Consider the following 12,344-nt stretch of genomic DNA (forward strand, 5'->3'; position numbering starts at 1 on the left):
ATCATCAACGCCTTTGACTATTTTTATATGAACTATTCAGGTTAGGGTCTAATAATAATTAATGCTTCATAAATTTATAATCTCTTATATCTTACTGCCAGGACCAAGAACCTACCTAGAACCTACCTGTTTCTTCATAATTTATACTCTATTATTGCTAGTGCTTAATACAAAAAAAATCCAATGATATACGAACATACTATGCTATGTGTAGCTATATAGGAAACGTTCTTCAATCAGTGTAACCGGTTGTGGTGGTCACAACAGCCATGAACTCTAGTATGGTAGTCGCAACAGTATCATTGGTAGATACAACTACGGAGACTCTAGCCTAGCATTGACAATAAGAAGTCTTTGAAATTTTTTCTTGTCAAATAGACATGTATAAAACTTGGTGCAAAAACATAAGTTGTACCAGGGCAGAGAGTTGAATTGAAGAAGTGCCACGTCGTTGAGAGGCACATGCTTACTTTCAAAGTACCTTAAGTAACGATGCTACTCTAAAAGTAAAGGGAAAATTACATATAGACCCCCTGTGGTTTAGCCATTTTCCGCTTTAAACCCTATGGTTTGAAAGTCATCAAACACATCCCCTAAACTTCCTGACATTTTTAAGTAGACCCCCTCCGTTAACGGTCCGTTAGTTAAACCCAACGGAATGATTAAAAGTTACCATGGTTAATGTTTTTATGACAGAAATACTCTCGCCCATCTCTCTCTCCCAACAGAAATCGTTGATGGGCCCCCAAAATTCTCCTCCTTGAGTCCTTGGTGCCCAAATCCAACCCACTATGACAGTGTACCGCTCAGACCATAGGATGATCCAAGCCGTCCATTTGATAGGCCACATAGTAAATAGGTCGTGTTCCAAAAAAACCATTTCCATATGATGATCCTAGCAGAAATTTCTTATTATGGAAACCATTATAGATTGGAGGGTTGTGATCATCCTATGCAGATGATTTTGGGGGCACAACCCATTTATGTTATGGCCCATCAAATGGACGGCTCGGATCATCCTATGGTCTGAACCATTTATTTCCCCTTTTGCTCCAAACTCCAAATCATCCCCCTCTCTGCAACGCTAACGGCTGTTTAAGATGGACCAAGGTTGAAGATGAACCTAGCTTCGAAAACCCATACCGTCGAAAATCGTAAACCCTAGTTTCGTAGGAAAACCCTAGCTTGGTCGGAGAGGAATGAGATTGGGAAAAAATAGTCGAAATCAAGTTCTTTTTCGGTCTATAACGCAATGGTATAATAGTCATTTCCCTCTCTCTGTCCACTCCGTTACGTTAAAAAAACCCACGGGAAGTTGAGGGGGTGTGTTTGACGACTTTCAAACCACAGGGTTTAAAGCGGAATATGGCCAAACCACGGGGTCTATATGTAATTTTCCCAAAAGTAAACATATGGAGAAAGGTTACGGCAATCTTCTTACCCTCAAAACTTCAAGTGCCAAGAGCTGCTTTTAAAAGCTTGGCAACTTAGTTTTGCCAAAGTAGCTTGTCAACTAAGTACTTTTTCCTTTAAATAAAAAGAAAAAGTTAAAGAACAAAAGCCATAAAATAAAGTGACTTCAATAGATAACAAAAGCCATAAAATAAAGTGACTTCAATAGATATGCCATAGTGAGCCACAAAATAAATTGACTCACATATCTATGCAATAGTGAGCAGATTATGAAAATTTTAAACGTGGAAAACCACAGCAAGGTAGTCACATGGAGAAAGATGATCTGACAAATATACCAAGATCTAAACTGAGATAATTCCATTGGGAATCCAATGACAAACTGCACAATGCATTGTAAAACATGATTAGAAAGCCAAATGGTGGCAAATTTCACAAGGTAGATAGACTGAAAGAAGAACATATATAAAGGGGCATCTCAAACACTAAATGAAGAAGAAAACAAGGAGAACATGTTCGTTACTATATACAATCAAACTCCTCTCCACTCTTAAAATTAGTCTAAGAAGGTCTCCATGATATCAGAGTAAATTCCAGCCTCTGAGCTCCTATAATCCTCCTCAGTGTCATGTTGATGGTGATCCATGGAAGATGAGGAAGAAGAGGAAGCCATCCTTGCAGGCAATGTGAAGCTCCTCTTGAACTTGTGCTCCATCTTGCTTACATTGTTTGAATGGCTTTCCAAGCTCAAATACTTGCTAGCATTCGCAGTAGTAGCTCTGCTATCAATTCCATTTCCATGGCTATGCAAATTTGAAGGGTCCAACGCAAGCTTAGAATTTTCTGCATTGCCAAAAAGGTTCCCCCCAATTGAATATGGGTTTTGGGGTGGCTTGTTCCCCAAGCCCTCTTCACCAAATAGAAGCTTGGCGTCCTCTGTCCGGCCTGTGAGTGCCGTGAAGAAGGATAAGCCGTTTGGCCATTTCAATTCAGAGTCATGATCGGTGATCATGTCATGGATTTGGGTATCAGATGAGGAGGGAAGGACAAAGAGTTGAGTATCATCTTTGGCAGGCAATGTGATCTGTGTAGAGTTGTGAAAATTGGTGGAGGTTACAGATGTGAGAGGCCTTTGGCTCCAATTAAAGATGGGTAGAGGGGGGCGGTTTGAGGCGATTTGTTTCGAAGGATTAGAGGAAGGAGTGGAAGTGCTCCTGTTTGAGGCAAAGAGCTGGGAGAGGTAAAAGCCAGATTGGTAACCAAGAGATTCAAAGGTATGTCTCATTCTTAACACAAAATGCAGGTCTTCAGGTATCTGAGGATGTAATTGAGATACAAAAATTCAGTCTAATTGAATCATGAAAAACCCAAATAAGTTTGTAGGAAATCCAAGCAAATAAATCCCAAAAGGTCCAGTCTCCACTCAAAGGCAATAATTAGAAAAGAAAAACTTACAATCTTGCAAGAACCCAGTTGCAGCAGCCCATGGCCTGCTTGAATCACAGCTACAGTCTATTCAAAGATACATAAAGAAGAAAAACTACAATTGTCAAATACCCAAATATAGAAGAAGAAGAAAGTAGAAAAGAACAAAAGGGCCATGGTTTTGACCTGAATACCAGAGGCAAACTGATCAGTCCATTCAGATGGAAGCTACAAATGACAAGGAGAAAAAATGACTCATTTATCTCATCAAGGAAAATAGGATATAGACAGAGTATCAATAACTTATTCTATTTTTCATCCATGGTTTCTTCTACTGAAAGAGTTATACAAACTCCTTTTGATTTTCCTAAAGGTAAATTGATGTTGGTTCCATTACATACAGCATCAAAAGAGCTCTGCCAGTAGTTAGAGATGTTGGGTTCACATTCAGAAGGTTCCTTAAAAACCCATTTGTGACACTTATCTGAAGCAACCTTGCCCATCAGCCTGTTCAATCAAGCAATCAAAGATAAACAAAGGTAAAACCATTCCCCCTTCATTAATTTCTTCACCCTTTTCATTTAAAAAACAAACAAAAAAAAAAAACTGCTTGAATAAAAAAAAAAAAACACCTACCCATTACCCACCCTTCTCCATAATTATAAAGCTGAATGGACATCTTGCTAAAGGCTTTTCTGATTGGATCCTCACCATCAATCTCTTCCTCCCTTGGCTGGCAAAACCCATCTTCCCACATCAGCATCCTACAAAACCCAAAATTCCCTCATTAAAATAAAAAATAAAAAAATCTCTTTGTTTAATTCCAACAACCCTTTTCTTTACTTTTTACTTCAAATTTTCTAAATCACACTCACAAGCTTCCATTTTCATCACCAACTTTGCAGCCATTTCCACCTCTAGACCTCCTAAAAAAGCAAACACAAAAACAGAAAGGTAGACAAGTGAATGCAATTTTTTACCTTTATCTACAGAAAAGAAAGAAGAAAAAAAAGAAAAAGATGAACATGGAAGAAAAGGAATTACATGCGAGGTCTAATAGTCCAGAATACAGAGTAAGTCCAATCTGAATTGAGACATACGTTCATGAGGGCCTCGTGAAGGGCCATCATCCCAACTGCTTCTTTGCTCCTATCTGATGCTCCTGAGCCCACCATCTCTCTATCTCTCTTCCCTTTTCTTCCTTTCCCTTTCTCTCTATCTTTCTCTCAATTTATATGTATATCTCGAGCCTTTTCTATTCTTTTTTGCCAGAACTTGTAAAAAGACACCACTCTCATTACCAAGAAAAGCTACTTTCTTTTTCTCTCTGCAACAACACTTACCTCAGAATGAGGTCTTGGTAATCAGAAGATGAAAGGTAATAACGACAGGGGGAGAGAGTATGTTTATATTTGTGTTGGTGAAATAAATACGTAAGAAAAACTGTGGGGACAGCAGAGTGAAAGGGAAAAGACAAAGTTACATCCTCCTGTGTTTTTTTGTTTTTTACTAGTCGATTTACAGAATAGCCATTGTACTAAGCAGAAATGTAACTTTATTATAAAGCAGCATATATAGACAAGGGATGTAGGAAAGAATGATTTAACACCCTCCCTTTGCTATTTATTTTTAAAATTCTTTCATTAATTTCAACGGGCGAGATTTTTGGAGATAGCAATGGTTCTATCATCTACGTTTTCTTTGGACCAGTTGGAACAACAGACTCTACTAAAGCAGAGGTTCGTGCGCTTCATGTCGGCATGAGCTTATTTAAAAATCAAATGAAAGGCAAGATGGAAGTAGAAAGGGATTCATCAAATGTTATTTCTTGGGTTCAAGGCACGAGCATTGGTCCATGGAGACTAGCTAAGTTTTTGGATGCAATTAGTTCTATGCTTAACTATAGCTTTCTCTCTTTTGCTCATGTTCCTAGAAGTGCAAATGATTTAGCGGATAGAATTACTAAATCAGGGGTTTTGAGAGACTTTTTTTTTTACTATGGGGGCTACTCTCCCCATTGATATGAATCTGTAATTTCTTATGGGAAATGATTTCAGCACAACTATGTTTTGATAGAATTACTAAATCAGGGGTTTTGAGAGACTTTTTTTTTTACTATGGGGGCTACTCTCCCCATTGATATGAATCTGTAATTTCTTATGGGAAATGATTTCAGCACAACTATGTTTTGATACATGACGCTTGTGTATAGCATTTACCTGTCATGTAAGTACTTTTTGGGGACTGAGAAACCCTTTTATAGCTCTTTAAATATAAAAGACAAGAAACATGAGCGTCCTATATCAAAACATGTTTGTGGTGAAATCATTCCCCTTTCTTATTTATTCAATGAATATAGTGATCTTTTCTTCAAAAAAAAAAAAAAAAGAAGTTATAACAGCGCGTGAAAAAAGTTATCTGAAAAAAATTAGACTAATTATACCATGGAGAAGTGACAAAATATGAGGAAACAAAAAAACTCTACTCAAAATCAGAACGAAATTTTACTTATTTTTTAGCCACTTCTCAGGCTTATCATCTCTACCGTGCCCTCTCAAATCTCTCTCTTCTTCCACTGCACTACGCTTCTCTCGAGACACCGATTTATCAGGGAAAAAAATTTCCTGGGAGCCAAACATGGCCTTATTGAAGGTAAATGGGTGCACTTATCAACATAAGAGGATAGAGATTGCATCTTTGAGTGTAAGGGTATTTAGTAAGTTTGAGATGGAAGAAGAAAAGGGGGATCACGTGCGCACGTGACGTGAGAGTGGGGGCGGGGCATTGTTAGGCATAAAGAAAGGAAAATGGGGTGGCAGGGATAAAGAGAGGGGGTATATTTTTTTCACGAATTCCTGGGTTTTGCTTCCTCTCCGCACGACATCCTCACCTAAACAAATCTCCCTTCCGCATTGACCGCCTCTTTTCCCTGCCACCACCTCACACTCGGTCCCACACATCCCTCTCCAAAATGTTCTTTCTTTCTTCAAAAATCAAAACTATTGGCCAAAGTCCCAACCCTTGTTCTATGGTTTTCTCCTATCTTCTGTTCTTTTCCTGAAGAATTACACAGCTGTGTTTGGATAATTGGATCATCCAAGGAAAACAATTTTGGAAAAACATAAAAATAAAATTCTAGGGTTTACTAGTTTGCAATTTTTAATAAAAAAACATTGGAGAAATTTTTATCGTAGAAAATATCCATGGAAAATGAGATTACACAATGCCGGAAAACTTTAAAAAAAATTCAATATTCAAAAATTTCCCCATGACACCAACAAGTAGGGGTGCAACTCGGGTACAGTTGGGTCGTATTGAAGTCAACCTGAACCCAACCCGACCCAACTCGAGTTTTTAAGCTGACTAAAAATGGCTGGGTTTCACTTGGGTCGGGTTGGAAAATTAAACCTTAACCTCAGCCAGAGCCCAAGCAAGACCAAAACTCAACCCAACCAGACCCGACTTTTTTTTTGAGGTTGAACCTGACCCGAGTTGCACCCCTACTACCAACCACATAATGACATGTGCCATCTGGACCCACCGGGAGTCTTCAAGTAAATGTTGCCACCTGGAAGGGCACGTCATGCCTTAGCTATGACGAACCCCTCCACAAGTGCAACAACGTCTTCCAGCATGACACCTCCACAGATCACGCGCCACCCAGTTCAGCAATCAAAGCCCTCTGGAGAATTCTTGGGACAAAGCAACACCAGTGTCAATCATGGCATCTCCCTGCAATGTCCCGTCAACAGTCAGAGCCATCCCTACAAAAGCTTGACTGAGAGGATTAGGCAGCACCGACAAGGGCGCCAATACCGGCCCTTGCCGTGACTACACGACATCCTCATCTTCCATGGAAACTCCATCTATAAAAAGGGAAACCCGCAGAGGATCAACCAAGGTATGCGTAGGAAACCTTTATTTTGTGCTCCATTCCATATGTTACCTCCAAAACTGAGTTCCCCCGGAGTTCCAAACTCCGGGTGGTTTTAACCCTTTGTTTGTGAGCGCAGATCGCCCCAGATCATCTTGTTGACCCTCCGTCCATTAGAGCACAACGAGGAATGACCCGCTCATGCACTCAAACCACATTTGAACGGCAACAAATCCAAACATCCATTCGTTTGTTAATTATACCCTAAATAGGTTTAAAAAGGCCAGCCCAATGCACGAGGCTTCTGCCATTACATGGTCTGGGGAGGGCTAGATTTACGCAGCCTTACCCCTCCTTTGTAGAGAGGATGTTGCCGTGACTCGAATCCGTACCACCAGGTTACAATGGAGCAACCTTACGGTTGCGCCAAGGCTCGCCCTCTAAATGGATTGTAGTTCAAAAATTATCTCCATAGATGATCTTAATCCTATGATATCTTTGTTGTAAATGAACGGCTCATAAAGTTCACAAAATGACAATATAGAAACCCGGCCCCACAAATTGAAGGGTAAGCATCATCTTGGGGTGATGATTTTTGAGGCATGGCTTATCTACAGTGGAACCTGCAAATGAATGATTTAAGGCCATCCAATTACATGGGCCACACTTGTGCTTTTACCTTGTTAAAATCCACTTCGCATATATAGGCCATGTTCGGTTGCCACACTTGCTGCGAAAAAGATTGGGGAAAAGTGGTTGTTTCCTATCAAAATTCCATTGACCTCATGTTTGGCTGCCGTCCGAGGGTTCAGTTCATTTATGCTTCAACAGTCCCCCTCATGTGTGGCCCCACTTTTTTTAGTTGCCCATACACAAAATGGATTTTTAGGCCATGTATGACAGCTAGGAATTTTTATTTTTTCCAAGATAAATTTCTGTCTCCAAGTGGTGAGAAACGGGCAGGATAGGTGGGAGAAAGAGAGATTTTAGAGGGCACAAATGAGTTGAGGGTGAGAAGTGGCTAGAAATAATAATAAAAAGTCAGTCATGTTTTCAGTGGAGTTTTTTTTTTCCTGATTTTTCAGGCTTTTCTTGCCCTCTCTTCTCTCCATCCCTCCAGTATCTTATTCCTCTCCTCCCACTGCCCTCACCATTGGGAAAGCTAATATTCGAGGATAAAAATTCACTGTAGCCAAACATGCCCTTAATATTAAGGAATCACTGTGTTTTGAATCTATAATTTGGGTGAGGCAATAGCTCTGATATCATGTGAAGGGATTTTCTAGCATCATCGCAGAAGGCATTTCGCAGAGCGTCTGTGGCATTGAGAGAGCAGCCACATAGGGTCAGATGAATTAAATGAATAAGACAAAATCCAAGCCTATGTCTTATTCATTTTATTAGCCTTTGTGGCTGCTCGCCTGCTCCCTCGTGCAGCAGACGCTCCTCAAAATGCCTTCTGCGATGGACGCTAGCAAATCCCTCGTGTGAAACAACAAATTACTCTAAAAGGTTAAGCTGTTAAGAGTTTTTGTTATTTAATCATTTATAATTCAACAGACTCTCTGAGGAACAAAGGCCCACCTATTCCTTCTTACACCTGTAGTCCTCTTGATATGGTAGGGTTAACGCGGAGGAGCTTTAGCCACCCTCGATCAGGTTGCCACCATTTTGAAGTGTCAATAACATTACATGATGGCCCGCTCGATTACTAACCTCGATCACCATACAAGTGTCACAACTATCCCTTTGATTTTTTTTCTGTCTTAAGGACCCTCAGTATAGTGTGAAGTCATAACCCCTTGGCTTTTACAAGCAAGTATATCACGCTCGTGACCGTTGATCTAGTAGGCGACCGCATTCACCGCCTAAACCGACCAAAATGACAGTGATAGGATGATCTCGTCCGTCCAATCATGGCCTAAAAATGGAAATTGTCAACATCTAATGGATGATTACGAAGATAATCATACAATTGTGAACCACACTTTTCTTCCAAAAGTTTCTCTTTGAAAAATCTATAAAGTATGATAGGGGACCCACTTCTATCCAACCAATGGGAGCTGGCCACAAAATCAGTAATCATGTTTTGTTTTCTTTATATTAAATTCTCTGCTTCTTCTTCTTTATTTATTTGGGTCTTTTAGACAAAATCACGTGTGGGGTGCACGTGACAAAGAGGGTGTTGTTTTTGTCATGGGGTTTGGAATCTTTGAATGGGAGTTGCAAGTCCTGTTTTACTCTTCCCAATAGTAAGAAAGAATATTATAGGGAAGGATAAAGAGAAAAGAGATGTGGAACTGTAGTACACTGATGAAGATACCCAATTCTTCAATGATGTCTTGCATGTTAGAACCCTGTGTGTCATCGTTTTCCCCATGCAAAGGTCCTAGAGAGAGAAAGAGTAGAGACTAGAGATGAAAGAATAGGGTATAGAATAGAGAGAGAGAGTAGATGTGAAAGCGAAAATATGAAGAGAACCCAAGACAACCAGGGTATTAGTTGCGGTTCATGTGTGACATGGGGCGCAATTCAGCCATTTTTCCTCCTCCAGTTTTGCTTTAATTACCTCTTATAAGAGGTGAAAATTCCTTTTACTTTACAATGTGGAACTAAAGAACATGGAGTTCAAATCCACTCACACACCACACTAGGTTTTGTGTTCAAGTATCAATGCAACATAAAAGACAAAAGATTTGAAAAGTGAAGGAATATTCTTTATCTTCCCTCCAGAATTTTAAGTTCAAATTCTAACATTTGGTTCAAAATTTCTAACGGTTTGCAGCAGCAGTAGGTATCAACGGAGGCTAGGCGAAGGTGGCGAGATTGGCGGTTGCAGTAGTGAATGCCGGGTTTGAGAAGACCTGCACTCTGGGTTGAACGGTGTTGGTTTGGACTTTGGAGTAGCAAAAAAGGGCCGACGCTCGTGTTGTGATGAGGGCAAGATCTTGATATATACCATGTTAAAGTGAAGGACCAATTACCAATGGGGGACAAACATTAGGCAGAATTATCAACAGGACCCATGCTTTTCAAAAATTATCAATGGGGGACAAAAGAGGTCTTGTCAGTAAAAGCTGGACGAAAATGCCCTTTGGCATTTACAATACGTTTTGACCTTGGTTTTTCCTTCTTCCCTCTTCTTTTACTTTTCCATTATCACCTTTTTTTATTTTTTACCCTACGAGTCATCTTCCTCCTTGTTCAGCCACCATTGTTGTTGGCAAATCTTGAAAACTTGTCTTACCATCTATCTCTTTTTATTTAGGTTTTTTTTTGTTTTTTTTTTTTTTAGGGTTTTGCACTATTTTTCATTCCTCTGTTTCTGATTTATCTTGCTTAGGGTTTAAGCTATTTTTTTTAGGGTGAGTTCTGGAGATAATGCATGGATGGCTTCACTCACTTTTTTGGAAGACAAGTGGTTGTATAAGAAAAAGTTGATGTAATACATGAATGGATGGCTACACATTTTTTTATTTATCTTTTTTTTTTGTAATACACAAATTGGGATGTAATACTTGAAGCACATTTAATGAAAACAACATCCATTTCTTTTGTTTTTTCTATCATGAGCAGAATTGTGATGTCATTAGAAGAGTTGCTATAAGCAGAGGGTTTTGTAGCAGAAGGGGTTTATCAACTCTCGGAAGGGGGTTAGTAACTCTCAAAAGTAGGGTTACCAATTTCCGAATGGGCTTATCAAGTGCTTGAAAATTGGCAGAGAGTACTGGAGTTTTGGAAGAGGGTTTTCAAGTCTCTAAGAATGGGGTTATCTAGTATAAAGAATGGGGTTACTAATTTCCAAATGGGGTGATCAAGTTCCTGAAAATTGGCCAAGGGTACTAGAGTTTTGGAAGGGGGTTTTTAAGTCTCTGGGATTAGGGTTATCTAGTATAAAAAATGGGGTTACCAATTTTTGAATGGGCTTATCAAGTCCTTGAAAATTGGCCGAGGGTACTGGAGTTTTGGAAGGAGGTTTTCAAGTCTCTAGGATTGGGGTTATCAATTATCAAAATGAGGTTAATAATATCCGAATGGGCCCATCAAGTCCCTGAAAATTGGCCGAGGGCACTAGAGTTTTGGAAAGGGGTTTTCAAGTATTTTTTATTGGGGTTATCTAGTATCAAAATGAGGTTACCAATTTACGAATTGGCTTATCAAGTCCCTTAAAATTGCCCAAGGGTACTGGAGTTTTGAAAGGGGGTTTTCCAGTATCAAAATGGGGTTACCAAATTCCGAATGGGCTTATCAAGTCCCTTAAAATTGCTCAAGGGTATTTGGAGTTTTGGAAGGGGGTTTTCAAGTTTCTGGAGTTGGAGTTTTCCAGTATCAAAATGGGGTTACCAAATTCCGAATGGGCTTATCAAGTCCCTTATGAACACGTTTTTACTTCATGTTTTTTTTTCACTCTTTCATTTTCACGTTTTTTTCTTTCTACCGTACGATTCATCTTCCTCATCCTCCATTGAAAGGGAGAAGGAGAAATGCAAAACCCTAAAACAAATGAAAAACAAAACCTATATATTGAGAGATAGATGGGAATGAACTCACATTTCAAATTTTTGAGTTTTCCAACCTCCAATGGTGGCTAAATGATGAAAAAGATGACTAGTAAGGTAAAAAAAACAAAGTTGAAAATGAAAAAGTAAAAAAAAAAGAGGGAAAGATGAGAGAAGAGGGAAAAGTGGAAAGCAAAACGTGTTGCTTAAGAAAATGTCATTTTTGTCCAGCTTTTAATGACAAGACCTCATTTGTCCCTCGTTGATAATTTGTGAAAAGCATGGGTCTTGTTGATAATTCCACCTAATTTTTGTCCCTCATTAGTAATAGATCCTAAAGTGAAAACATGAAGAGAACCCCATACAATCGTGGGTGCCTTTGCATTATATTTATAGAGGCTTTTATTAGTGTCACATGAAATATATGTGAATCACCACCTAAAACTACCTATATTTGAAATTCAAAATACATGATTAAAAATAGCTAAAAAGAAATTGCTAAAGTTGCTTAACCTACCACTCTAATGATCCCATGATCAGGCCGTCTAGATTTGATATGATATATTCTAACAGTAGGAAGGGGCTTCATATCTATAGTCGAGAGAGAGAGAGAGAGAGTTTGCCAAGTTGCTGATCTCAACTCCGCCTCCCATTAGCGACACAAGAAGGGACCCGCTCGTGGTCAGGGAGTGGCCCCATAGCTTCTTGCCGATGGGATTTAAGCAATAATCTAGACTGACTAAAAAAATTCCATGAGTGTAAGCTGTCCGTCTAGTGGGTTCCACCAGCATTAAATGGTAAGGAATGCATAGTGGTTTCATCACTGTAAATGAAGAACCATACCGGGCTATACAGCTAGAAAGAAGCCCACTTTCAATAAAGTCACCAGGCTGATTTGTAGCTCCCTACCTTCTTTTCTCCTTTTCACAGAGACGAGGAAGGAAAGGGGTGCCCTATCATAGGTTTCTTTGTGGATTAGGTTCCCCTTGAAAAATTTAGGCAAAATGGGTGGTGGAAGTGATTGTGTGGGAGAGACCAATGAGCCGGCCAAGGCAAAAGGCCAAGGAAAATGCTAATTATAATAAAGTCATTTTGCGCTTCTCCTAAAAGACACTTACTATTGGGCCCCACTT

General features: G+C 39.5%; 1 protein-coding gene across 3 annotated transcripts; it reads right to left on the bottom strand.

Annotated features, from left to right (window-relative positions):
- Nucleotides 1-1,739: 1,739 nt before the first annotated feature.
- On the bottom strand, nt 1,740-5,362 carry LOC143892619 (protein RICE SALT SENSITIVE 3-like). Of its 3 annotated transcripts, XM_077397355.1 has the most exons (8): nt 5,347-5,362; nt 3,883-4,165; nt 3,714-3,764; nt 3,486-3,602; nt 3,240-3,345; nt 3,025-3,066; nt 2,869-2,925; nt 1,740-2,728 (listed from the first exon to the last, which is right to left on the bottom strand). In XM_077397355.1, exons 2-8 carry the CDS (start codon nt 4,011-4,013, stop codon nt 1,970-1,972), a joined length of 1,263 nt encoding a protein of 420 aa, XP_077253470.1. In that variant the 5' UTR covers nt 4,014-4,165; nt 5,347-5,362; the 3' UTR covers nt 1,740-1,969. The 3 variants fall into 3 exon arrangements, with proteins under 3 accessions (XP_077253470.1, XP_077253469.1, XP_077253471.1); XM_077397354.1 differs by lacking the exon at nt 5,347-5,362 and having other exon boundaries at nt 3,883-4,393; XM_077397356.1 differs by lacking the exon at nt 5,347-5,362 and having other exon boundaries at nt 3,939-4,264.
- Between the last annotated feature and the right edge of the window lie 6,982 nt (nt 5,363-12,344).

The sequence above is a fragment of the Tasmannia lanceolata genome, unplaced genomic scaffold, assembly GCF_043159265.1.
Source record: "Tasmannia lanceolata isolate RefF3 unplaced genomic scaffold, GAP_Taslan_0.1 ptg000015l, whole genome shotgun sequence".
In the NCBI taxonomy this organism is placed as follows: Eukaryota; Viridiplantae; Streptophyta; class Magnoliopsida; order Canellales; family Winteraceae; genus Tasmannia; species Tasmannia lanceolata.